This window comes from Ambystoma mexicanum, chromosome 7q, assembly GCF_040938575.1.
Source record: "Ambystoma mexicanum isolate Mex_15411 chromosome 7q, UKY_AmexF1_1, whole genome shotgun sequence".
NCBI lineage: Eukaryota > Metazoa > Chordata > Amphibia > Caudata > Ambystomatidae > Ambystoma > Ambystoma mexicanum.
Window position 1 is genome coordinate 301,819,016 of NC_090941.1, and position 27,735 is coordinate 301,846,750.

General features: G+C 48.6%; 1 protein-coding gene across 12 annotated transcripts in view; it reads left to right on the plus strand.

Annotated features, from left to right (window-relative positions):
- MYCBP2 (MYC binding protein 2) overlaps nucleotides 1-27,735 on the plus strand; it is a 3,160,061-nt gene that overhangs the window by 1,056,266 nt on the left and 2,076,060 nt on the right. For all 12 annotated transcript variants that reach the window (XM_069639721.1, XM_069639717.1, XM_069639718.1 and 9 more), the window contains one exon: nucleotides 1,069-1,165. In XM_069639721.1, coding sequence (XP_069495822.1) covers nucleotides 1,069-1,165 — 97 coding nt within the window. The remainder of the gene's footprint in view (nucleotides 1-1,068; nucleotides 1,166-27,735) is intronic.

Consider the following 27,735-nt stretch of genomic DNA (forward strand, 5'->3'; position numbering starts at 1 on the left):
TATTTTTTAAGAACTTACCTGAAGTAGTATATGCTTTGGAACTGGTGTCCTTTGGCCACAAGGCTACAAACCTTTTTTGGATTTGACTTTATCAGAATTAGTAAAGCGGTTTGTGTTGATTCTAAAGAGTTCGGTCTTTTTCCCTGCATTTGATGCTCACCTGTGTTGCAATGACAATTGGTTCATATGCAATTCTATTGCTCTTCAGGGTGGATATTTATGTATGCTTTATAAGGATTTTATGTGACAGTACTTACCTTTTGATTTTTATATGCATAGTTTGTAAACTAAAAGCCTAATAAATAATTATATGTGTATATTATTATTGTCTGCCTAGAATTACTGGTGTTGCTCTGTGTGGACTCATTGTAGCCCTAGACCACTCTAATACCCTTCCCGAGACAAACACTTGACTGCTTTGCTACCTCATCTTGATTATCTTTTGGCTAACCTCTGTGTCTTCCCTGTCTGCCATAATAGGATGGCCTCCCAAAAATCTTTTGGAAATCTGTCTAGACAGTCACTGTCCTCCCATGCGAAGGTATGGCTGCATCATCTATTGTACAGCCTATGAGTTTGGGTGTGAAAAGAATATGCACTTACCCTAGTTCTACAGCGAAGTTATGCTCCCTAGATTCATAAACCCCCCATAGTTTTACAGGCAGGATGGTGCAAGCGAGCTGGAAAATTAATTGGATGTGATGCCCTATGTGCTGTTGATGGCTTGTTTGTAATACTGAGGACTAGCGTGAGAAGTCGCCTTATTTATTTTTGAATACATTTTTTTTTTCATTTAAAAAAAATGGTTTTGTGTCTTGCATTGGGGACTTTTCTAAAGCTTATGCATCTGGCTATGAGGCTATGTGTGAATTGTTATAACTAAGAATATTTCATATTATTGAATGATTGTTGTAAAGGATGGCTCAGTTTGAGTTAACAGTAAATACGTAGCACTAGATAAAATAAAATGAAAAATAACTGGACAGATCTTTGGGGCAGTTTTCCAAAGCATATTCCTCCTGGATCTCCATCTTACTTTTTGAGTAACACATTCTCGTTTTGTTTCAGGCTGCCAACAAGTGATGGTAGTTCTGCGAAAGGAAAGCAGCAAACAAGTGAGCCTGTGCATATATTAAAGAGGTCTTTCGCAAGAACAGTGTCAGTGGTAAGTAACCATCAAAATGCCTCATGATCCATCATGTGGCGAGTCAAGAACAAAGCAAACATACTGCATGTGATTTAAGTCTGGATTTGGTTGATTTGAGGATGGATCTCTCAAACGAAATACCTCTGTTTAGAGGTCCTAAGGGTTGTGCCTTTTCCTTACTGTTGACCTTTATCCTGAATAAGTGTCCTTATCCAGCAACTCTGATCTTGAGAAACCATACGTCTGTCATGGTGTCCTAAAGACACCTTGTTGCTTGTTTGAGTAACTTTGAACGTTTAGTTGTGTGTGTGCTCCAATTGTTGAAAAAGATTTGCCTAATGGGAATACTGGTAGGATTTAGCTTGCATTATATAGAGCACATATGCATTTAAATCTAGCAGTTGGTCCCACAGCTAAATTATGTTCCTGGGAGTGAATGTGTTGAGGATTTTCCTGAACCACTGATGATGGGTCGGGGGGGGGGGGGGGGGGGAGATTTTGACTCTCTATGTTGGTCCAAAATATTTTAATATATTTTCTAAAAGTATGTATGGAAAAACAAATCCCTGCCTTTTGGACCACTTCAATCCTTATTCCTGTATATAAAGCTGGGTCTAGAACTCTACCTGAAAATTATTGGATCCTATCCTTATCGGATACCACTAGCAAAGTTTTTCCTACCATTGTGCTCAACCATTTGCAACACTGGTCTGATGCAATCATTTATTGCATCCATTCCAATGTTATGAACCGTAACTGAATAATTTTAGTATTAATATGATTATTTGAATATCTATTGATTAATGCATGTTTATATATAATGTGAAGTCGTATGTGAAATGGTTAATGCTAATGATGAATTTTATGAAAGTGATCTACTCATCTTATGAAAAAAGATAAATGTACGGTTGTAAGTTTTTTGGAGCTAAAAGACAACTATAATAATAATTAAATCAGTGAATTATCGATAAGAGCGTGCCCTTACTATGCGACTACTCAATCAGGAATATAATACCACAGAAGTATTACAGGAAGCATTTAAAAGGACAAATAAAGAATTAATAACATTAGAAGCATGAATAGAGAGTTCCTAGAAATGATCGACCATGACCCAAAGCACAACGATCCACTAGAAGTAAAATGTTAAAAACTGAAATAGAGACAGGCTATGGGATTGGAATAAAAATGTCGGGCACCTAAAAAACCTTTAAATCGTGCAGTGAATATGTAAAATATCTTCAGAATTCCTTAAGTCTACTTCATTACATGTATTGCAGGGATGGGGGGATGCAATCTGCAGTCTGAGCGTTCTTTGGGGGTCTGTTTTGCTATTGTTCAGCGCTGTGATGATGCCTTATGAACGTGTATGTTTGTGCTTTAGAAGTGTTGAACCATACCATTGATTGACAGATAAACACTACAGAACATTATACATGAAATTCCGATTTAACCAACTAGAAACATTGGCGATCTTGGCGCGGATGGTAAATATGCCTACAACAGAGCGTTCCTGACATTTATGCAAGCAGAAACAGATACATGAAACATTAACCGCTTAACTGCTGAGGGTTTTCACTCCCAGTGCTGAGCGCCTTTTTGGACATTTCGGTATGTCACATTCAATCCCTTGTAATGTTTTTCTTACAAGTGATATCCTGGCCAAATATGCAGTCTTTTCTTCCCACATGTGGGCGGTCATAACACCACCACGGATTCCTATTTTGCTATAAGGGGTTGTGAGAAAATGACAAAGTGACCAAATTGAGTTTTTTCAGAAAATGCCAATAATAATAATTTAGCATTTATATAGCGCTATGAACCCTCAGGCATCTGAGCGCTGCTTATTGTTACCCAAGGGGTGTGGTGCTCATTTAACGACCTCGGAAGGATGAAAGGCTGAGTTTGGCCCTGCCGGGATTCGAACCTGCGTCAGCAGGCTCTGCACAGATGTCGAAGCGAGCGCTCCACTCGCTGTGCTACCAGCCAATAAAATGAAGTACAAAGAAGACTGTTTTTTTCTTGTAATAGCTAGGAACAAATGGTTTGCAGTTCTGAAATTACCATTTTACAATCTTTCAAGAACCGGTTGAGTGGAAGCAAAAAACACTATTTCATAAGGTTACCATCAGTTTTGTGAGAGGCGATTTTTCTTTTTTTCACTTTTTTTTCCAATAGGACATGCTTGGACAGAATTGAAGAGGAGAGTAGGAAAGCTCAGTGGGAACACAAAAATGCATACATTTCTGAGAAGTAGACATTCCAAGTTCAGGAAAGGGTCATTTGCGCAGGTCCGGTAACATCCATGTACCTACAATTCCCAAAGTTGAAAAATGACTGAGAAAAAAAAGTATGTGCTGGTCATGTTGGGACTTTCCAGATGCTTCTTAAATACAATTTCTCAATCCACAGCAAATCTTTGGCAGTCCTGTCCAAAGGCTATTATTTGGCCCTCATTATTAGTTTGCCAGTATCCTGGCAAACAGTAATATTGCTACCAGTGCCTGATCTGCTGGAATTACCTGCAGATTACAGGTGCCAGTAAGGGCATGGAAATCCCCTTTCCATTGAGTCCATAGGACTCCATGAGGGGATTGCTAGTATTACAGGCACCAGTAATATGGACTATTTTTGGCCCTTTGGGGTGCCTGTTCGGAAACGTTCCGGTAAATGGAATTACTAGGATCTTCAGCTCTCGGTTTGATTAGTGTCACTCATTCTTCAGGAGGCTTTCTTTTTCATGTGTCCATATATCCGTAGCACATTAAGTACCTGAGGTTTGTAATTGACAGTATCCACTATTGATTTCGGGTTCCACCTTTCGGCTTACCTCTGCCCCAGGCGTCTCCTCCAAGGTGCTGGCGGTAATGGCAACCAGTTTGAGGAGAGAAGGGATCCAGACGATTGGCTGATCAGGGTGCTTTCAACAGCACCTTCCAATTCCTGCGCAAACTGGGCTTCTTCCTCAACTTCAAGAAGTCCCAAGTGATACCGTCCCAAACGCTCCAGTTCATCAGAGCAGTCCTGGACTCCACCTCGGGGAAGGTACTCCTCCCTGCCCGCCTCTCAAGATAAACGCTCAATATGTCCTGCAGATGGTCATTTAATGTCTATACATTGGCGGCCTTCAATCTCCTACGGTTGCTGGGTCTCCTGCATTTTTCTGGTGCTGGAGGCATGACTGAGGATTAGCTCAGTTCAATGGAGCCTCAGATCTCAGTGGTCTCCGCTCTTTGGCAGCATGACGGACCTCATTCAAGTTCTGAGCAGGGTTGCACAGGACCTCCTGTGGTGGGTCCGCAAAGAAAACTTAATATCTGGAGAACCTTTCTGGCAACTCTGCCTGGAAGTGATTGTGGTCACAGACACCACTCTGAAAGGCCTGGACACACACCTCGTAAGCTGACATTAAGTGGGCCGTGGGCCCCATCAGAGGCGAGAGTGCACATAAACTTGCTGGAGCTGGGGGCAATCATACCGATACTGATGGACTTTTCCCCTTTGATATGGATGAACAGTGTCCTGATCATGAAGGGCAACACAGTAGCTATGCACTACCTCAACAAGATAGGGGGCGTAGGGTTGCTACCACTGTTCATAGAGGCAATGCAGCCCTGGTTTGGGATGGGATCTGCTTGTCGGCAGTTCGCTTAGCCGAATTGGAGAGCACTATGGCGCATTCCCTGAGCAGGCATAGATCAGTTTTCCATGAGTGGGATTTATCTCAGGAAGTTCCTTTAGAGATCTTTAACCTCTTGGAACCCCTTGAGTGGATATGTTTGCAACCAGTTCCTTCGGGAAGTGCCAGCTGCTCTGCTCCAGGAATTTCCCCACGAGACAGCCACTGGGAGATGAGCCAGAAAGTTGATCAGGTTTGGGACAACTATGATCCTGATTGCTCTAAATTGGGCACGGAGGATGTGGTACCCAGTATTCAGATAGACTTCTAGAATCTGGCATGGAGGACAGATTTTAGGAGGCAACCCTAGGTACGATGAACAGGGATCTCTTAGAGGTTAGTCAAAACCCAATCAAGTTAAAGTTGAGAGCGTTCAAGGCTTCGTCACAGGAGAGTTTGTGTGGTGTCAGCGTCCCTCAATGAGTCCACAGACTATGGCAGAAAATAATTAAATTTAGACTGTTCTAAAACTAGTTATTTATTTTAGGCCCTTTGAACTGTAAGGCTGTGGAAGGAGGAGACTAACACACAGCTGGCTTGTTATTGGGCAAAGACTAATATTCTTGAAGAGAAAACCCTAGCTTTCCCTAACTCTGAGAAGTTTCCCTGCCTCAACTAAAACACTAAAGAAAATGTCCGGAAATAGAGTCCACCGTCAATGTCAAAATCCTACTTCTATCCCTTATACTTGAAAACAAACTAAATTGATTTAGTGTCCTCTTGGTCCAGAAGAATGACTCCCTTCTTCTGGACAAGTATTGTGCCATATAATTGGCAGTTCAAAGGAGTAGGGGCAATGTCTTCCTTTCCCTGGCCTTTCTCAGGCCGGTTTTTACAGTTCCACAAAGTAGGGGGAATGTCTTCCTTCCCCTCTCCTTTCTCACGCCCCTGATGAGACCTTCCTGTGACTCAATTGGTTAGACCTGGTATTCGTCCTTAACGGGTATTGCGACGAAGAAGGCGGCTGTTGGAGGACTTTGTCTTTACTCACGGTTGGGTCCTTGACCCCATGCAGACTTAACTGGATACTTTACAGTATCCCTGGTGCCACGTTGTCATGACTTCTTATTCTCACGGTCCCAGACCCCTTCACCTTGGTTTCTCTTTCTGGGGTACCAGACACCTTCACACTGGTTTCTCTTTTTCAGGTCTGGGACCCCTGTATACTGGCTTCTCGGGGCCCAGACCCCTTCACATTGGTTTCTTGAGCCCTCCTCAGTGTCCCCGGGCCACCCCTGTACCTTCTCACCTCAGTCTGGGGCCTCTCTTCATCTTCTGATGATTCTTCTGCCTTGTTTTCTGTTTGCATGCTGCCGTATGCGGCCCCTCAGCACTTCCTCGGAGCCTGGCTGCGTGTACCTGCTGGGCTGTCTTCCACACACTCTTCCACATTGTGAGCCTCAGCCTCTTTCAGCTTCAGATCTTCCGTCCTCTTGAGAGCAGGTAGGGATGCCGTCTCCCCTTCCGCCACATCCTGGGCAGCAGCTGCCGGTTCAGCTCTTCTGTCTGCAATATGGTTGCTTTGCTCGCGGTACCTCCAGGAAGGAACTGAGAACACTGTTAGTCCATCTTCCCTTTTTAAGTTACACAGAACACAAAAGCTAGACTGCTCAAGGAGATAGTCTTGTGGGTTCTTTCTGGTTCTGAAATTATTCCTCGTCTCAGTACATTGAGGGAATAGTTCAGTGGAGTCAACCCGAATCGTCCTCATCCCAGTATTAGTGGTACTCTTGGAGTAACATAAATAGATGGGGGAACTTATGATAAGGGACGGCAAAGAAGGTGAGGGTAGAAAGGTAGATGGCAGCGTATTATTCCACCTTATTCCATGATGTCCATCCTGTAGCCCAAAGAGGGAATCCCTCGCCATGAGATCCACTTGCTGAGTACACCCCCCAGGGGGTACTATCTGATAGAGACCTCACCTCCCTGGCCTCATGGAAAGAGTCTCTCCCTTGGGGAAAAGGGACGATATGATAGGATTCATCACAGATCACACTGGAAAATGAATTTAACAAGTAGTATTATCACACAGCACTATATGATACAAATATATACAATCACAATTAGAGTCACTCAATAAAAATCCGATAACTCAATCAATTAAAGCAGGTAAGTAAGTTTGATGCAGTAAATAATGGGAACCAAATCACAAAAGCAATATCCTAACTTGAGAAGTCAAAGCCCTAAAATGAAAGGGGCTTTGTGTCCAAATGTCATAGGGTTCAGCAGTGTTTCTCACCAGTATGAGTTCTCTTTAGAAAGGATGCAGTGGGCTTGTGGTAGTGATAGTTTCAAACTATGTCTAAGTTATTCAACAATTTAATAAAGCAAATCAAAGTGTGTTCTTTTCTTCCAGACACAAGGCTAGCCCGGTGAGAGGATATCAAACCAAGTTTCGATGACCAAAGATGAGTGAAATGGAGATAGTCGACAAAGGGACTTTTTCACAATGTTATCCTATCAAGGACGGGGGGGGGGGGCGGGGGCATTCACATTGAGGTTTACTTACCCCATCACTCCCATTTTCCCAGATGTCTTTGTGCATTGTCCATTGGGGGACTCGATCTTCTGTTGCTGGTTCCAGTGAGAGGTGCCCAGGAGTGGCAAGGATTCTTCTGGTCGGCTGGTAATGAAAGTTGCATCCTCCGTCAGTGAAGGAATGCAGAATCCAACGCGACAGACCTCCTTAAGATACTTCACTAGATGGAGGGAGACGGGTTCCAGCTATGATCAGTGTTTTCAGACTATAACGGGCGTCCTTCCATTCTCAGTCACAGCAGATGATCCAGGTCATGTCACTTGAAGGTGGGAAGCTGGAATTTAGGGAAAATATGGCTTGTGGCACAAGCTCGCAACTACCAAAGTTCTGGACTTCAAATCGGAATGGCGACAGTTCTGGAAAGGTAGCCGGCAAGAGAGATGGTCAGTCCACTGGGCAGTCCAGGGACACTTCTGAAGGCTCTGAAGGACTGCATCCTCGATAAGACGATGACTAGTTGGTCCAAGTAGTCCAAGGGCTAAAGCACCGCTCAGGATCTTTGCTGATCAGGCAAAGAAGCAGTGCTTCACCCAGCCATACAGAGGAAGGGATGCTTGTCCACTTCAGGAGATCGTCAGCTTCCTGCTCTTCGAGGGATTCTTAGCTCCAACATAGATCCAAAGAGTAGCTGCAAATGTTCATCTCTTAACCAAATCCAAGCTGGAAGCAAGTCCAAGCCCACCAATGGTAAGGATCTGCACCATTCCATTGTCCAAACAGGGACAACTGCTGGTTTCACATCCACCCCAGAAGCAGGCTTTCAAATGGATTGTGTCCTCCCACGTATTCCTCATCTTATATCTCCATCTCCATATCCAGCTTCAGCTGCTTAGATTTTTTCCAGCAGAGGGTACTAGGCGTCAATGCCTGTCGACTCGATGTCCCTCGGAGGACCCCCCCTCGATGTCTACGCCATCAATGGTTTAAAGCGCGTGCAGCGACTGTTGGATTCAGTTCTGTTTTTCTGCAAAAGCCATCACTTCGGATGCGATTCGATTCTCTTTCGAGAATCTTCGAGTAAACATCTTAAAAAATGGCATCATCATCGTCATCTTCGACTCTGAGATCAGGGTTTAAGAAGTGCCAGGATTGTGGGGTGAAGATGTCCCTTACGGATCCCCATTGGGTGTCTGTGGTGCCTCGATTCTTCTCATGCTACCTTTTGACTGTAAGGCCTGCCTATCTATGACGGTGAAAGCCCTGAAAGAGCGAAGAGGATAAATAGCGTCAGGTAGGTCAAAATCCCCTTCGACCCCGTCGAAAAGACAGTCTTCAGACGAGTAGAGAAATATTTCACCTCGTCGAAAGAAGACAAAAAGATTGAGATCAGGCAGTGGTTCTCACCACTCATCTTCGCGACATTCAAAAAAAGGCACCATAGGTCGCCGTCTTCATCGTCGAGTTCCTCCCCAGAGCGGGTAAAATGCCCGACAAAATCAGCCTCTCCGGTTGAGTGGGAGAAGTTCAGAGTTAAAATGATGCAAGTAGGATCCACCAGGGGGCGCAGAGATGGACTGACGCAGCTCCGCTCGCCTCCTCGACAGGGCACAGATCGCGGGACCTGAGCCCCCCCGACGCCCCAGGAGTGAGGAGCTGACACCACCCAAGCCTGTAGGAAGGTGACGGGCACCCCTAGCCCAAATTTGAGCTCCAGAGGTGGAACCGATCCAGAGTACGGAGCGCTTACATCCCCGCGGGACGGAAGCCCCTCCTCCCTGCGGCGCCGCGGCTCCGCGGAAATCTACGGCGAGCCCGGGCCTGAACGAGGCCTGAAGGGGGCCTAGGCGTCCCCGGCCGGCGGATTCCTCCCCCCGCCTGGTTCTTTCTGGTGGGGGTGACTCGCGGTTCGCTCCTGGGGGCAGACGAGGCAGGCCTGGCCGTTGGAGAGGAGGATAGACGCACAGTGAAACGGGAGGCCGGGACAAGGCCCGCGCCAGGAGCAAGCGGACCCCGGTGAGCCCCATCGGGGCACAGGAGGTGGGCCCCCCACCGACCCGAACACATAACACAGACCGGAACGTGCAACAACCGAAAGAACTAACGTGGGTGGAGGCGGGTGAGCCTCCGCTAAACTCCTGGCGCGGCAGTTGCGCGGCCCGGGAAGCGCGAGGCGCGGGAGGCTATCATCCACAACTTATACTGCATACCGGCCTGGCCTGAACAGTTTCCTCATCTCCTGGTGTAGACCGGCATAGGAGGAATCCTACACCTACAGAGGGAAGCTGGTTGAGCGCCCGGCCCTCCCAGAGCAGATTCGCCGCTTTTTGCCCCGAGGCTGACGCTGGCCCCCACCCCCGGCGCCGCTGTCCGCAACCCGGGTCTGCTGGGGTAAGGCCCTATGAACTGGAGAGAATCCTTGCAGAAGTTTCATCGCACGCCGCCCGCAATGGCGGCCCAGACGCAACAGGAACCGGCGGATGCAAACACAGTCACCAGGGGCATGGCGGCCCTATTGGAAGAAATTAAGGGCTTCAGGGCGGACATTACCTTACGATTAGACACCTTAGACAAAAAAGTGGACAATATAGACGATAGCGTCCAGGCACTGGAAAACAACACAGCCTCGACCGACGTCTTCGAAACTCAATTCGACATGCGCCTGTCGGAGCTCGAGAGAAGAGAGGAGAAATGCGCCCTAAAAATGGATGACTTGGAGAATAGGGAACGTCGCTGCAACTTACGTTTTCTAGGTTTCCCGGAACACGACGGTGAAACGCAAGCAGACATCGTCAGGGCCGTCAACGCGGTAATAGGAGTGCTATTTGAGGGGGCTAACACCAACAAACTCACCATCGACAGGGCCCATAGAGCAGGGGCGTCCTCCAGAGGCCCCAGATCGGTGTTAGTCCGCTTTCACTACTTCTCAGAAAAAGACAGGATCCTCGAACTGGCTCGCAAGAAGGGGCCGGTGGAGTGGGAAGGAGCCCGGATCTCGATATACCAAGACTTGTCGGCCTTCACCCTCGCAAGACGCCGCCTCTGCTCTCCGCTGACGAAGATGCTCCACTCCAAGGGAGTCAGGTATAGGTGGGGGTATCCTTTTTCACTCTCCTTTGAATTCGAGGGTTACAAGTACGCTCTGATCACTGAGGACGACATCCAGAGAGTGTCGGGTGAACTATTAGACAATCCAAGCATGGAAACGGGGGACCAGAACTGTGTGCGATCCCCGACAGGTCCGAAAGGGAATAAAGCCCCGAAGGAAAGGCGCAGAGTCCGAGGCCAAAGAAAGTTCAGGAGAGTGGCTCCAGCATCGCCGGCCCCCCCGAATGGTTGCAACGAGCCTCTGGTGCCTCACGAAGCAAGGGACACTTGACTAGGTGAACGGAGGGGGATGTAGTAGTTTGTGAATTGCATTGATCCCGGGGATAGGGGGGGGGGGCTCGAGCTATGATTCAAGAGAAGTTAATGAGCCCGGAGGGGGGAGACATCGGTGGCCTGGTTTGGACTGTTCTGACAATGTCACGAATCAACCAGGCGATCAGGGGGGTGGGGGGAGGGGGGTGGGACGAGGGGGGGTTAGGGTGTTGGGGTTACTGTTATAGCGCGCCAAGTTTTTGGGATACTCGTGCGCCCCGGGGGCTTTCTCGAGCCAACTGTGGGCGGCAAAGGCAATGTGGGAACTACAACGCTTGCGATTCAGAGAGTGGAGCTATGAGCCTTGACAACTTCTTTAATGGATGATCCACTCCAATCCTTAACAGTGGGATCATTAAATGTCCGTGGGCTCAACTCGCCCACAAAAAGGTCGCTGATCATAAGGGAGTTTGCGAAGTTACGCCTACATTTCCTCTTTGTACAAGAGACCCATTGGGTTCGAGGTAAAGAGCCTAAGCTCAAGGCCACAACCATAGACCATTTGTTCACGGCCTCTTCACAAACAAAGAAGCGGGGAGTTGCCCTGTTGGTGTCCCCTGGGGCCCACTTTAGGTTTAAAGCCTCAAAGGCAGACCCGGATGGTCGGTATCTCATGGTGAAAGGGGAGGTGCGGGGCTGCTTGTTCACACTGGTTTGCATATACGCCCTGAATGAAGCGCAGGACATCTTCTGGGAGGGTATGAGAGGGACAATAATGGCATTTTCCGAGGGCACCCTACTGGTGGGGGGGGGACTTTAATATGGTGCTTTGCCCCGAGCGGGACAGGAAGTCAGCAAATCCTTGCCCCAACATCCGTCTCCATAGGAAGTTGGCGATGGCCTTTCAGCAAGTGAATGGGGTATTGGGGTTGTGCGATACACATGTCCCTGTGCAGGGCCGGAACCCCGATTATACTTTCTACTCTAAGCCACACGATGTTTTTTCACGCATAGACTATATTCTGGTGGACTCCTCATTGCAGGGAGAGGTCACAAGCTCAAGAGTAGAGACTGTCCCCTGGACAGACCACGATATGGTAAAAATAAAGATCGGCCTCCCCCCCCACTCCGGCAGCTGAATCCCGATGGAGGTGTAATGACCTCCTCTTGCAAGACAGGGAGAAACGCCAATCCCTCCTGGTAGCCATAGAAGACTACTTCACCCTGAATGATAATGGAGAGGTCGGTACCATGGGAGTATGGGAGGCATTTAAGGCAACGATCAGAGGCACACTTATTGGTATTGGGTCCAGGAGAAAGAGGGAGCGGGAGTTCGAAGAGAAGCAGCTGAAAGACAAGATAGTGGCCATCCAACCAGGGGGAAAGCTGAAAACGCAGATGTTCCCTGGGCAGTGGGAGGAATTGCAGGGGTTGCGGGCTAAGCTAGCTGACCTTCAAGTGGGACAAACGGAAAGGAAGCTTTCTTTTTTGAAACAAAAATATATGGAAAAGGGGGAAAAGGCGGACAGGATATTGGCCTGGAGACTTCGGGAACTTAGGAATAGCAGGAGGGTCAATTCGATTCGCATCCCGGAAGGGGGCCTTACCGCAAGGGACACCAAGATCGCAGAGCAATTTAGGTTATATTATGAAAAATTGTATTGTTCAGAATATTCGGGGAATGGGAAAGACATCGACAAATTCCTGGACTCTCTCCCCATCCCGGGCCTTCTCCCTGAGAAAGCCGAGGCACTAGAACACCCCATCTCCCCAGAGGAAATAGTTGATACAATATCCTCTTTAAAGAGTGGCACCACCCCGGGAGACGATGGCTTCACAGTCAAGTTTTATAAGACCTATAGGACTGCACTTGCCCCATTCATGGCCAAGATGTTCAATGCCGCGCTAGACCAAGGCACTCTCCCATCCACAATGATGTCAGCTATGATTGTAGTTCTGCCTAAAGAGGGCAAAGATCCCGCGCATTGCCAATCCTACCGCCCCATATCTCTCCTTAATACGGACGTTAAAATACTGGCCAAGCTCCTAGCGAATAGGCTGGCAAAGTTCCTCCCTACCCTAGTGCACGGGGATCAGGTGGGCTTTATCCCGGGGCGCCAGGGGTCCGATAACGTAAGAAAAACCCTCGATCTTATGCACGAGACATCCAGGCAGGGAGTGGAAGGGTACCTCCTCTCACTCGACTCAGAAAAGGCTTTTGACCGTGTCGAGTGGCTTTACATGGGCAGGGTTCTCCGAAAGATGGGCCTGGGGGACAATTTTTGTGGGTGGGTAGCGGCACTCTATAACGGTCCCTCAGCGAGAGTGTTGGTTAACGGAGGCACTTTGGAGCCCCTTTCCCTCACTAGGGGCACCCGGCAAGGATGCCCCCTGTCACCCCTATTGTACGCCTTGGCAATGGAACCCCTAGCTATAGCGGTCAGGAACGACCCGGAAATCACGGGTATACGATGCGGAGAGTGGGACTTCAAACTCTCCCTATTTGCAGACATCCTGGGTTACCTAACCAATATTCAGACATCCCTACCCCGACTGTTCGACCTCATACACAGCTTTGGCTCTTTCTCTGGGTTGAGGATAAACACTTCCAAATCATGCCCATTGGCCAGAGCGATCGAGACGTCGGGAGCAATTCCGATATTCTAGGGGTCAGAATTGAAAGAGAATCCACTAGGTACCTGGGCACTACCATCCCCAGAGACCTGTCACAGCTATACCAGTGCAACTTCCCGGGGATCCTTGCCCAGATCAGCAGCGACCTCAAAATATGGGCTCCCCTCACGCTTTCCTGGCTGGGTCGCATGGTCACAGTCAAGATGAATGTCTTGCCTCGCCTTCTCTACCTCTTCGCAGCGCTTCCTGTTGTGATGCCCGAGACTTTCTTCGAGGTACTGCAATCCCGTGTCCTCCATTTTATTTGGAGTGGTAAGAGACCTAGAATCAAAACCTCCACCCTAACCCTCCCGAAGACACATGGTGGTTTTGGCCTCCCCGACTTCCGACTCTATTATAAGGCAGCCCAGCTCAGGGTGATGCTGGAGCATATGCGAGACGACATGGGCACATACTGGACGTATGTAGAGGACATCCATGCCCACCCGAAAAAGGTTAGAGATTATTTTTGGGCCTCTCCTAAGGTTCTCCCACCCCAGCTAAAAACGCATCCTACCTTGGCAGCCCTGTGGGCGCTATGGAAACCTAGCAAAGCCAACAAACACCTGTCCACCTGGCCTTCCCCGCTATCCTCACTCTGGGGGCCCCCCATCGACTTGGACACAAGGGGTTTCCGCGACACGCAAGCCTGGTCTGACATGGGCTTGGAAAGAGTCTCCCAGCTGTCACGAGAAGAGGGCTTCATAGAGTATGGTAACCTGCTTGAGGCCCTGGTAGATAGGCCCCCCACGATTTTTGAATACTTACGATTGAAGGGGATATTGTCCCAACCCCGGTGGTCCCAACAGCTGAGTCGCCCCCTCACCCCATTTGAATCCATCCTGGCCAAAAGTACATCACGAAAGGGTGCGTTGTCCAAGTTTTATAGTGTTTTGATAACATCCGACCTAGAGGGCAGACAGCCCTTCAAACGCATATGGGAGGAAAGACTGGGAATGCCATTGGATGACCATACCTGGAGGGCCGTTTTTAAAGGTATTTTCACGGGTTCTCTGTACACGGCTGCCATGGAACACAGCTTAAAAATTCTTCACTCTTGCCATCGCCCCCCCGTCCCTGCTGTCTAAAATGTTCCGAGACGTGTCCCCTTTCTGCCCCAGGGGCTGCCACCAGAGGGGAACCTGGTTTCACATGTGGTGGGGTTGTCCAGCTATACAGGTTTACTGGTCGGAACTACTCAGCTGGATCAAAGATATTGAGGGGTTCGGTCCATCCTTGCACCCGTTAGAAGTCTTGCTGGGTACCCCCTTGCCGGAGACGGAAACAAATGTATACCCCAAGGTCATTGGTGCCATGCTGCGAGCAGGAAGGTTGGTGCTTGCTCAAAAATGGAAGAGCGGCCTGGCCCCCTCCAAGGAAGAATGGCTCCGCAAGCTCAGGGTGATATTCTCGTACGAAAAGCTTACAGCAATAGCAAATGATACCATGACGGGTTTTGTACAAGAATGGGCTGCAGTTCTTTTGCACGATGACTGTGTCTCCATGCGCTTATAGGCGGGACATCGTACTGGCCCATAATAGAGTGGTCCAGATCTGTTGACTCTTAGTATCGCACACCCCACCATACCCTGCAGAGTTAACTACTGAGGCCAATGTCGCCCGTCTCTCATTACCATGCTGTGTATATGTCTGGTGGTTGATTGGTTATGTCGTACGCATTAGACCCACTCTGTGTCCACCTGCAGCTGAAGAATGAGGGAGAAGTGTTGTATCACTGCTCTATAGTTGGACATGCAGATCAGTGCAACTGTGCAGAGTTGGCAGGCTTCCACACACCCCTCTTAGACCCGGCCTAGCCTCCGCTCACCTATCTCTCATATGGACCCCACTGTCTCGAGTACTAATATTAATAACCGAATGGCTTGCAAGTGTTCTTCCCGGAATTTTATAAGTTGTAACATCTCTAAACTTGGCTTGTTAATTGTTTGGGGGGGTGGGGTGGGAGGGTGGGAAATGGGAAAAGGTGTTAAGATAAAAGTACTTGAAAATGTTACTGACAATGTGATTTATTCTGATGCTTTTGCGGATCGGGTCGGATGTCCGGCCCGACCTCATTTCTGGCTATTGTCAATAAAAACTAAATTGAAAAAAAAAAATGATGCAAGTATTCGAGAATGTGGCCTTGACCCCCTCGAAGACTTATGAAAGCAATGCACAGGTTCAAAAATTCAACAAGAATAAGGGCAAAACCTGTGCGCCCTCGGGCCTGGGAGACACAATAAAATCCCGAGAGGTGGTCGAAGGATCCCTCTAGTCGAGACAAATCATCCTCGAGGAAGAAGTCATCGACGCCATCTGCACCGAAAGACTACTCGACAGACCATAAGTCCTCGACGCCGAAAGCGTTGAAGCCGTCGACGGTGTCGAAGATTTCGGAGCCTCCATCGAGGATTACAGAAAGTGTATACACCACTACCAAGAAAGGATTTTTTTGAGTGACTTTCTTCGATTTATGAGGAAGCGGAACATTCATCTGATGATTCACGACTTTTTGGTCTTCAACATGCAACACCTGGGGTCCATGAACCCTTGATCTCAGAGGAATCGAGGTTAAAAAATCTACAGGTGTCCCTGCAAAAATGCAAGGGGACTAGCTGTCCCCAGAATTGGAGTTTGGGAGACCTGACCTTACTGACCATGCTGAAGGGTTTTACAGACAATGTCCAGGGTGATCGAATACATGGGGTGGAAAAGACCCACACCAATATATAAACAGGATGATCTTACTGACATCCAAGATAAATGACTCCAGGAGGATCTTATTCATCCTTTTCATGTGGCATTGCAAAGGAAAGTAAAAGCAAATTGGGAGACGCCAGAATAAATTCCGGCAGTGGATAAGAAACTAACATCCAAATACAGGGCGTCCAGCAGTGACCCCAGTTATCTGATGAAGTATCCCACTCCTGAAAGTTTAGTGGTACAGGCTGCCACATCTACCTCAAGACAAAATGCATACTAGACTATTTCCACAGACCGAGATGACAGCGTTACAACGCTTTGGCCAAGAAAGTTTTCTCTGCAGGGAGTATGGCTCCAAAGTCCGCGAATGCTACGTGCACGCTGGCCAGATTCACTCGTACTGTTTGGGAAGGTGTAGCAATGGCTGCTGAGCATATCCCCAAAGGGGAGGAAAGAGATTGCGTCCTTCCCATCCTTAACTAGATTTAAACAATGTGCAAATCGCTCCAGACAGGTCTCGACACTGCTGACAGCATCAGCAGAGCCATGGCGGCTAGTACAGTAATGCTAAGTGCAATATTAAAAATACAAGAATTCAAAATGGAAACAATTATTCCCAGTACTAGTAGTCTGGAGTACTAATCAGTTTCCTCTTTACATGTGAGCAAAAGGCCAGGGAAGCGAAGCTGACGGCTTTACTGCCTTTCAAAAAGTCTGGACAGAAAAAAAAGATAGCAAAAAGAATGGGTTTCCATAGGACACTATTTTCTGGGACCCGTCAGCGGCTTCACCATCGATACCCTCACCGTCATCACGTCCCTCATCAATACACCCGTTGCAGCTACTCATTTGTCGACCTTGTGCACCAAAGCGGTTACCTAGTCGACGAATACCCAGTCAATGGCTCTGTCCAAGAAGACTGGTCTTCTGTCGGCGACGATCCTGTCGATGACTTAGTCCACAAAGACTGCGACCTCACGGGCTCGTCCACCACAGTCACTGTTGTCACATCTACGACTACCACTCCCAGAGTGGCCCTTCTGCCTAGGCCTCCTTCGGCTGCACCGGCCCAGTCGGCAGCAGCACCAATACCTCTGCCACAGGGCCCCAGTGATTGCCTTATTTCCTTGGGCTACTAGTTTGGAAAGAGAGATGCATCCAGCTCTTGTGTTCCTACCAAGGCCACACCACTCTTGACACTGTCTTCATTGAATCCCCCAGGGTGTCGTTCCCTGTCGCAATCTTCCAGTGCTTCTGCAGAGGACCTGCCAGAGGGATTCTACTCGGACCACGAAGGCGATCAGGGTGAACCTGATACCATTCTGCCAGTGCCTCAACAAGTGGGTTAGCCATCTTGGCCAACTAGCCCCTGGCCTCGTGGCCCGGTGCGGGCTCCTGCAGCGCCTAGAGATGTGTCAATGGACATTTTAACTACTCTCCACACATTGGTGTCGGAAATCCAACAGTCTCTCCCGTCAGCACCCATAATTGCTCCAGCAGAGAGTCCCCCTATGCCTTCCCAGCCCCGGGTGGCTCCGTCTCTGCCCCTTGGCAATTGCCGGTTCCAACTCATCCTGTGGTGGAAGGGGCAGCTCAGACAGACACTGATGCAGACCCTGTCACAACCCAAGGAGCACAGGGGACTGATGAGTTTGACTACGTTCCCGCTGACTGGGAACATTCTGATGTCGAGAGGCCCTCCAGTGACTCTTGCCGGACGAGATCGGTTCGTTAATTACCATGATCGCGCATGCTGCAAAGCTATTCAACCACATTCTAGAAGAAAAGAAGGGAAGGCTTCCTCTTTGAATGGCAAGAGTCCTCCAGGAAGACTATTGTTTCAGTTCCCCTTCTGGATGACATTTGGGAAGATGTACTGCTGGTTATGAAGGCTTCGAACGCTGCCCCTGCAAGGAAGAACCCCTTAGAGAAAAAGTACCGGGTCCCGGGGCCCCGAAATGCCTCGGATCCCAACCATCACCGGACTTTGTGGTCTCTGCTGCGGCTAGAAAAAGATCCTCTAACCCAGCTTCCTCTTCTATGGTTCCTCCGATCAAAAGGGGAAAAAGCTGGATGCTCCGGAAGACGGGGGAAAATTAGCATACATGCTCAAGTGGGAACAAGTTAGAGCAGAAAATCTCAGGGGATGCCTGGGGAGAATTTTGCACAGTGCCCATAAAAGCTCCAGATGGACACACACCAAAGACGGAGCAATCAAATTATGCTTCCGATAGTACCTCACCCCAGTGAGACTCCACAAAATCTACACATCCAGTTTGGACCTTTGCTGGCATTAGTGCAGAGCAAGAAGGGAGAATGTTAAACATGTGGTGGACATGCCCCGTGATCCAGATTTAAAGGAAAGAAATTCTGGCAAAACTAAAGGATATCACGGGCCATCCACTACCACTACACCAGACCCCCTCATGGTAATTTTGGGAGATGTCCCAGACAATGACTCGCACCCATTCTCAGGCCCACAAGTGACTTTGCCAACTCATCTATTGCTGGCAGCAAAATTAACACAGGCTACATTTTGGAAACAGCAAGTGTCCTATTGGTGGGTCAAGGCATGGGAGATCCTACCCATGGAGAGAATAACTGTTCTAGTGTCAAATACGATCCCGAAATATACCCGAATATGGGTGCCCTTCCTCGAACATGTCATGGTTTCAGAATCAATGCTATTCAGACCACAAATAATGAAGCATATTACTCTGGGAAAACAAGAGCATGAATGTGTCCTGAAGAATGGTATCCAGGGGAGGCTCAATGAACCCGGTGTTAGACAGTTGGACCGCTAGATTATATAGGTGCGACATGTAAAGCTAAGCTTGGCCTATTGAATCTGGGTGCCAGGTGTAGCTCTAAGGGGTAGTGCTGGTTTTTATTTTTAGGTTATATTTATTTATTTTCTCTTCTTCTGAGGGTTTGTATTTGAAGGGGTTGGGGAAGGGGGGAGAACATGTGTTCTTCAAGAAATATCAGTTACCGTGTTGCAAGCCTGACTGATATGTTTAATGAAGATGAAAAATGAAATAAAACTTATATTAAAAAAAAGAAAATGTAAAAGCTGCGATGCGACTGGGAAGCGCATCATCACAACTGCGATGTCTATCAAAGCCGTCAATGCTTTAGCCATTCTCCGAGATATGACAGAGAGCTTTGATATAAGTTGGGCCCCATTCTTGACTTCCTGCCGTACAACAAGAAGGCTCAAGCCCTAGCTTTGTTTCCACGAGGGAGAGGTAGCCTCCGACCATGCGATATCCGTCAGCATGAACATCACAGATTCAGGCTTTAGCCAAATGGACAATGGAGTGGCCCTCCGCTGCCAGGGTTGGCTCAAGGCCACCAGCTTCCACCCGGATGTACAGATGAAGGTGGTGCGTTACACCATCCACTGGTCACCTTACGCACACGAATACCCGTGCAGTCACTAAGCCCTCCATCTCAGGTCCTGTTCTGTCTTCCTCTTCTGATCTCATATCCTCACTCCCTCAAGCAGCACGGCAGCGGCGCACACAAGGGCATTTAACGCGCTATGGTCATATTCACCCATTGCAACTGCCCTGGCGTCTTGGAGACAGTCGACGGAGACGCCGGTTTTTTCCTTTGCTTCGTCACGCCCTCAGGAAGACCCGGCAGCGGCGTTTTGGAAACTTGGGTCATGTGACAAAGAAACGTGCTACATCGGTCACGTGATGGGTCATGTGACATTCCTAGGCCCCTTTAAAACTGGAGAGGGAACACAGCTGACCCAATCAGGCACTGCCAATCAGGCACCGTTCAGCGTCTTCCTGTCTCCGCATCTTGAACCTGGACTATGGACTGTTCTTCTTGGTTTCCTCTGTCAAGCCCTCGGATATTGTTTTGCTCTGCTGTTTCAGGACCTTTGAACTGTATTCTTGGATTCCTTTGGATTACCCCCTGGTTACGTCGAACTTAGCTGCCTTTTGACCTTGGAAATCTTAACGGACTGTTTTCGGATTTTCTTTTGGAGTACCCTCTCCATACAGGTTTTGCAGTGCCTATTCCTACAACAATCTACGCCTCACCGCTGCCGCTTGCTACACTCTGCAGCCACGCGGAACACCTCCATTTTCATCTTTGTTCTTCCTGTCCCCAGACCCTTGGTAAGCCCCTTGATATTTGTTACCTCGCTATTCAGTATAATGTTTGCCATTGTACTGACCCATTGCTTGCTTTACAGCGGTCGAGGGGTCACCGGTGTTCCTGGTTCCTGGCGTCTTCGGCACTCAAAAAACCTGTGGCCTCAAGGATTGCTCAGGAAGTTATTTGTATCTTTCTGAGCGGAACTTGTGGACAGAGGCCCCATAATCTTCACGACCATCAAGTCATAACAGACTGTGAAGACGACAGGTCGTTCAGATTATGGAGGCATCGGCTGGGGACCCCGTGGCCGCTCTAGCAGTTACTACCTTGAGAGCCGATATGGCCCGCAACCACCACGGCGTTGCACCACCGCCTTGACTCCCTTCAGAGTGCTCGCCATCCCCTACCTTCCGATTCCGAATTTGGGGACTCCACACCTCCAACCCCTGGTCCTTCTGCCACTCCTTCCAGCCCTTCCACCATCACACCAGTAATTGCTCCCACTCCTTTTCCTTTAGCACCCCCTGAGAGATTCCAGGGAGACCCCAGGAAATTTCAATGTAAATTACATTTCCTTTGTAGACCTTCAGCGTTCCCTGATGCACCTGCCAAGGCTGCGTTTTTCCTGTCCTATTCGTCTGGCGTCGCCGCCACATGGGCCAACCCGTTACTTGAAAACAATCATTCAGCCCTTTATGATTTTGATCTACTAGTGACTGAAATTTCTAAGGTTTTTGACACTAGACACAAAGCTCAATCCAGAGATTTGGATTGCTAGACCTCACTCAGGGAAAAAGCACCCTCATAGAATACATAACACGATTCAACCAGTTAGCGGCAGAAACATCCTGGCCCGAAAGCAAGAAGGCTGTAGTGTTTTACAGAGGTCTAAGTGGCTCCATTAAGGACACTTTGTCAGTGGTGCCGTCGCTTCCAACTCAGTACTCTGATCTGGTTGATCTAACACTCCAGTTAGACGCTCGACGCACCGAGCGCAAGGCAGAAGTCAGATTCTCAGGTACACAGTTGTCGGTCTCTTCTGATGTAGCCAGTGAACCCATGCAAGTGGGTGGAATACGTCGCCCTATAACTATGACGGAACGAGAAAGGCAGAGAACCGACAATGCTTGCTTTTATTGCGGACTTAATGGACATTATGTCAAGACTTGTCCACACCGTCCAAAGCAAAAGAATCCGGGTTTTCCGACTGCTCGTCCCTGAATATGGGGGCCAGGACGAGTTCTCCACAGTCCCTCTCTTGTTCTCCTCTGGCATTTGGGCCTATTAGACCAGTCACAGTCCACGCCATATTAAAGCCGACTCCTGACACAATGTACCCTGTTCAGATTATCGTTGATTATACCTTGAACCTTCCACTAGTTACCAAGGAGTTTCCTGAGCCTGTACAGGCTGTGGACGGGACTTCCCTTGCTTCTGGACCTATTCGACAACAGACTGCTCCAATGGAAGTAGTCATTCAGGAATTACATAGGGAAACACTTGCCTTTGACCTCAAAACCACCCCTCAGTTTGGTATCATTCTTGGCATCCCTTGGTTAAAAAAATATAATCCGCTAATCGATTGGGGTACTGGCCAGGTATGTTTTGAATCTGAAATCTGTGAACATTTTTGTCTTGTCGAGAGAGAGGAGGTAATCGATACACCTGCTGCAGCGTTGGGTGCAGTAGCACATCTGACCCTATCCGAGACTGATGAACATCACTCTTCTACTTCGCACATGGTTGGTGCTGTCTTTTCCAACATACCTCGAGTTTATCACGAGTTTTTGTCAGTCTTCGACAAGGGCACCGCAGAGAGTTTACCTCCACACAGACCCTAAGATTGCCCCATAGATCTGGTCCATGACGTTCAGATCCTCAAGGGCCGAATCTATTTCTTATCACCAGTAGAGGATAAAGCCTTGAAGGAGTACTTGCAGGAGGCGTTGCGTTTAGGCCACATGCGGCCCTCCTCCTCGCCTGCTGCATGCCCTATCTTCTTCGTTCCAAAGAAAGAGGGGGATCTTCGCTCCTGTGTTGTCTACAGACGTTTGAACGCCATCACTATCAAAGATAGATACCCCATACCTCTCATCTCTCCACTTTTGGATAGACAAACACACGCCTTCATCTACACCAAATTAGATCTTCGGGGAGCATACAAGTTAATACATGTCTGCAAAGGGGATGAGTGGAAGATGGCGTTTTGCACCCGACAGGGTTTGTTTGAATACCTAGTAATGCCCTTCGGTTTGTTCAACGCCCCTGCCACCTTCCAGCGGTTTATGAATGAGGTCTTTGGGGACATTCTGGACAATTATGTGGTGGTCTATTTGGACGACATTTTGATCTTTTCCTTCTCTTTAGACAAACACATTCTTCACGTTCAAGAAGTCCTATCCCGTTTGCGCAAGAACACGCTATTTGCCAAGCCTGAGAAGTGCCAGTTTCATACCAAAGAAGTAGAATTTCTGGGTTTTCATATTTTACCAGGTGGGCTGACTATGAATCAGTCTAAAATACGAGCCGTTTTGGAATGGCCGGTCCCCGTAAGCTTGAAGTCTTTACAGTCTTTCCTGGGCTTTGCCAATTTTTATAGAAGGTTCATCCCTGGTTTTTCTACTATAGGCGCACCATTAACTAAATTGACCAGTACACGTGTCCCATTTATCTGGACCCCCCCGAACAGCAAGCCGCTTTCGAGTCTTTGAAATCTGCGTTTACCTCGGCTCCGGTCCTACAACACCCGCATCCGGAGTTGCCATTCGTTGTCGAGGCAGACGCATCATCCTTTGCATTGGGAGCGGTATTGTCACAACCTTGCCCAACCTCTGGTCATTTACACCCTGTAGCTTATCATTCACGCAGGTTTACATCTACTGAGTCCCATTATACAGTTACCGAAAAGGAACTCCTGGCGATTAAAGACGCATTTCAGGTATGGAGACACCATTTGATGGGGGCCAAACACCAAGTCACGGTTTTCACTGATCATAGGAATTTGCAGGATCTTGCATCTCTCAAGTGTGTCAACAGTCGTCAGGTGCGTTGGCACTTATTCTTCGCAGCCTATGACTTTGTTGTGAAACATCGTCCTGGTCTGTCTCATGGTAAAGCATATGCTCTATCCCGCTCCCCTGGAGGGGTGTAACTTCCGGTCTTCCCAGAAATGGTGCTTAACCACGGGCATGTAGTATGCTTATGCACTCCTTCGCCTCCTCTGTTGTCAGCCATACGCACATGGGTTTCCCAACATCCACAACAGTCAGAAGAATGGGATTCCGTTTATCACGATGGTCTACCTTTTGTTCACAACAAGTTGTTCCTACCCTCTAGTGACACTCGAAACCTAGCTATGGAATGGTCTCATGATGCTGCCATCCATGGCCACCCAGGACAACAGCGTACTCTGGACTTACTTAAACGCTGGTGCCGGTGGCCTTCGATGCGGCGTGACGTAGAGAATTATGTCAACATCTGCTCTGTGTGTGCCAAGTGTAAGTCCCGTAGAGGCCGCCCTTTGGGTCTTTTACAGCCCTTGCCAATTCCCCCCATACCCTGGCATACCCTTACAATGGATTTTGTGACTGATCTCCCTCGTTCACAGGGTTATGATACAGTATGGGTAGTAGTAGACGCCTACACAAAGATGGCTCGCTTTATTCCTTGTTCTGGTATACCCTCTGCACCTACATTGGCAAATCTGTTTTTCAAGTCCATTTTTTGTTTGTTTGGGCTCCCTACAGTCTTGGTTTCTGACAGAGGTTCACAATTCACGTCCCGTTTCTGGCGTGCGCTCACTAAATTACTGGGTATTGATGCACAATTTTCCTCTGCTTACCATCCGGAAACCGACGGCCAGACAGAAAGGGTCAACCAGGCCATGGAACAGTATTTACGCGGTCTTACACTACAACATCAAAAATCATGGGTACACCTGCTACATCACGCTGAATTCTCCAATAACAACTCCTTGCACTCTTCTACTGGCTTTTCTCCGTTCTACTCCCTTTATGGCCAACACCCCCGTACATTGCCCATTCCCGATTATGCATCCTCTTGTGCTCCTGCTGCCTCATCTTGCGTTCGCGACGTGGCAATGGTTCATGCCCAGACTCTTGCCCATCTGCAGGAAGCTCAGTTGGCCATGAAAGCTTCAGCCGATAAGAAACGGGTTGCTGCTCCTGTTTATCGTGTGGGGGACCGAGTTTGGCTGTCGTCCCGTTATCTACACTTGCCTGGCTGTCGCAAATTGCTTCCCAAGTTTGTTGGTCCTTTTCGGGTGTCTGGTGTCCTGAGTCCTGTGGCTTATCGCCTATCCCTTCCTTTGACTTGGAATGTCCATCCAGTTTTTCATACTTCCCTCCTGAAACCATGCCCTGGTCCTACGCGCCTGGTCTCTCGCCCTGCCCTCGTGTCACTGGATGACCCTGATGTTTGAGGTTGGGGGTATTCTGGGCTCTCGTCTCTTCAGGGGGCAGCTCCAGTATCCCGTGGATTGGTTGGGTTACGGTCCTGAGGAGCGCTCTTGGGTTCCTGCCCGGGATGTGAATGCCCCTCGTTTAGTGGCCCAGTTTCATCAGGATTTCCCTGTTTGCCCACGGGGTAGTGGGCCTTTGAGGGGGGCTCTGTTACACCATCCACTGGTCACCTTACGCACACGAATACCCGTGCAGTCACTAAGCCCTCCATCTCAGGTCCTGTTCTGTCTTCCTCTTCTGATCTCATGTCCTCCCTCCCTCAAGAAGCACGGCAGCGGCGCACACGAGGGCATTTAACGCGCTATGGTCATATTCACCCATTGCAACATTGGCAGCTGCCCCGGCGTCTTGGAGACAGTCGACGGAGACGCCGTTTTTTTCCTTTGCTTCGTCACGCCCTCAGGAAGACCCGGCAGTGGCGTTTTGGAAACTTGGGTCATGTGACAAAGAAACGTGCTACATCATCGGTCACGTGATGGGTCATGTCACATTCCTAGGCCCCTTTAAAACTGGAGAGGGAACGCTCATTCAGTGCTTCACAGCTGACCCAATCAGGCACTGTTCGGCATCTTCCTGTCTCCGCATCTTGAACCTGGACTACGGACTGTTCTTCTTGGATTCCTCTGTCAAGCCCTTGGATATTGTTTTGCTCTGCTGTTTCAGGACCTTTGGACTGTATTCTTGGATTCCTTTGGATTACCCCCTGGTTACGTCGAACTTGGCTGGCTTTTGACCTTGGAACTCTTAACAGACTGTTTTCGGATTTTCTGTTACCTTTTGGAGTACCCTTTCCATACAGGTTTTGCAGTGCCTATTCCTACAACAATCTACGCCTCATCGCTGCCTCTTGCTACACTCTGCAGCCACACGGAACACCTCCATTTTCATCTTTGTTCTTCCTGTCCCCAGACCCTTGGTAAGCCCGTTGATATTTGTTACCTCGCTATTCAGTATATTGTTTGCCATTGTACTGACCCATTGCTTGCTTTACATCGGTCGAGGGGTCACCGGTGTTCCTGGTTCCTGGCGTCTTCGGCACTCAAAAAACCTGTGGCCTCAAGGATTGCTCAGGAAGTTATTTGGATCTTTCTGAGCGGAACTTGTGGACAGAGGCCCCATAATCTTCACGACCATCAAGTCATAACATGGTGAACCTGCCATTCGATAGCGAGAACCTTTACGGAAAGGCGGTCGACAACACCCTGCAGTCCATAAAGACGGACACTGAAACAGCACGTTCTTTTGCGCACTCTCCAACAGAGGAGGTGATCCTTTCGCTCCTCTAAAGGGAATGTCTCAAGGTTATCAAAAGGGTTCACCTCACCCTATCGGCAGCCCTCCTGTTCCAACACCCAGGAGGCTTATAGGGGATGTAGCCAAGCCTACAAAGGTGGAACACAGCGCTGTCGCGCTGCACCATCCAGTATACAGACGCCAAAACAAGCCTGATCTGTACCAGGTCAGCGCTCCCAGTTCAGCACCCCAGTGGGAGAGGCAGGCTCAATTTACTAACCAGTGGCACATAATCTCCATGAACAAATAGGTGATCAATGCCATCCGACTGGGGCACACCCTGAAATTTCAGGACAAATTCCCTCAGATTCTTCCCGTCTCAGGACAAGAACCGCTCGTAGCGCAGCTGCTAAAGGAGGTTCAAGCCATGTTGAAGAAAGGGGCAATAGAACCAGTCCCTCTGTGCCTCTGGAGTGTACTCCAGATACTTTCTGGTGCGACAAGTCAGGAGGGTGGAGACCCATTCTAGACTTAGGACGCCTAAAAATGTAAGAATTGTCACGTTGCAACATGTGCTCAGCCATCTTGATGGAGATTTCCTGGCAACCCTTGACTTGGAGGACGCTTACTTCCACATCCCCATTCATCGCAAACACGGGATGTTCCTTTATTTTGTTGTTCAGAGAAGATATTACCAATTCAAAGCCCTACCATTCAGCCTCATATTGGCAGCGGCACACCTGCTTCGCAAGAGTGTCCGTCTTACACTATCTGGACGATTGGTTAATCTGCTCCTGCTCTCACGCGCTAGCAATCCACCACACAGTGAAGACCATCTGGCCCCTAACTTCTCTGGGATTCTCAATAAACTTGGAAATCCTGCGTACTGCAATTGCAGAAAGCACTATTCCTGGGGAACGGCCTCAACACACCGTCATGCCTGGCGACTCGTTTTGAGGACAGGATAAAGGCCATCGTGGGAAAGGTCCAACAGCTATAGGCAGATCACGTTGCTACAGTCTCCATCACAAGACCCTGCTAGGGATGATGTCCTTGTGCAATTATCCGGCACCTTTTTGCAGACTACTGATGTAACCCCGTGAAGAGTTCCTGGATGCTGTTAGGGAGAATTTTCATGTCTGTGCCAATTCCCTTTAACCTTCGAGACCCCCAGCTCTTTTACTGGACTCAGGGCTTTTTAATTTTAACTCCTGAGTGAGTGGGACTTTTTTTCTCACTCACATGTGATTTTTCTGACTAGGATATTTGTGTTTCGGAGTCTGGTAAACTCCATAGGCATCTGGTTTTTTGCATTGTCGCACACAGCACCTTTTGTGCAGTGCCACTGAGAAGTCCCTTGGTTCTGATTGGCTGGCTGTCCAGGAGAGCCTAGGGATCCGACTGAATGGGAACTTGCTTAAAAGGCAGGTTTTTGGGACTAGATGCAGAGTCGACCACTGGACGACAACATTTGACGAAGACGTGACGAGACGCCAGTTTAAACTCCTGGACCGCAAAGTGCCCAGTGAAGCCCTGCAGCTGTGCTGACCCCATTTTTGTTTCCTCCCTTGGGCTGGTGGGTACAACTAGCCTTGAAACAAGGTTCATTTTGGTGCAACACCCGACTTGCTGCGACTTTCCAAAGCTGCAGAATCCCAATGCCTGGGGACCCCTGACCTTCATTGAGTGCATTGACTTTGGGAGTGCAAATCCAGCCAAAACTTTGCTACAGAAACAGGAATTCTTCATCCAGAGTCCGCTCACCATAGTCAAGGATCGAGTAACGTCTAATGGAGCTGTTTGTTCTTCTTTGGTGCTGCGAAAAAAAAGGTGCAAAAGCCACAAAAGGCTGCTGAATGAAAGAGAA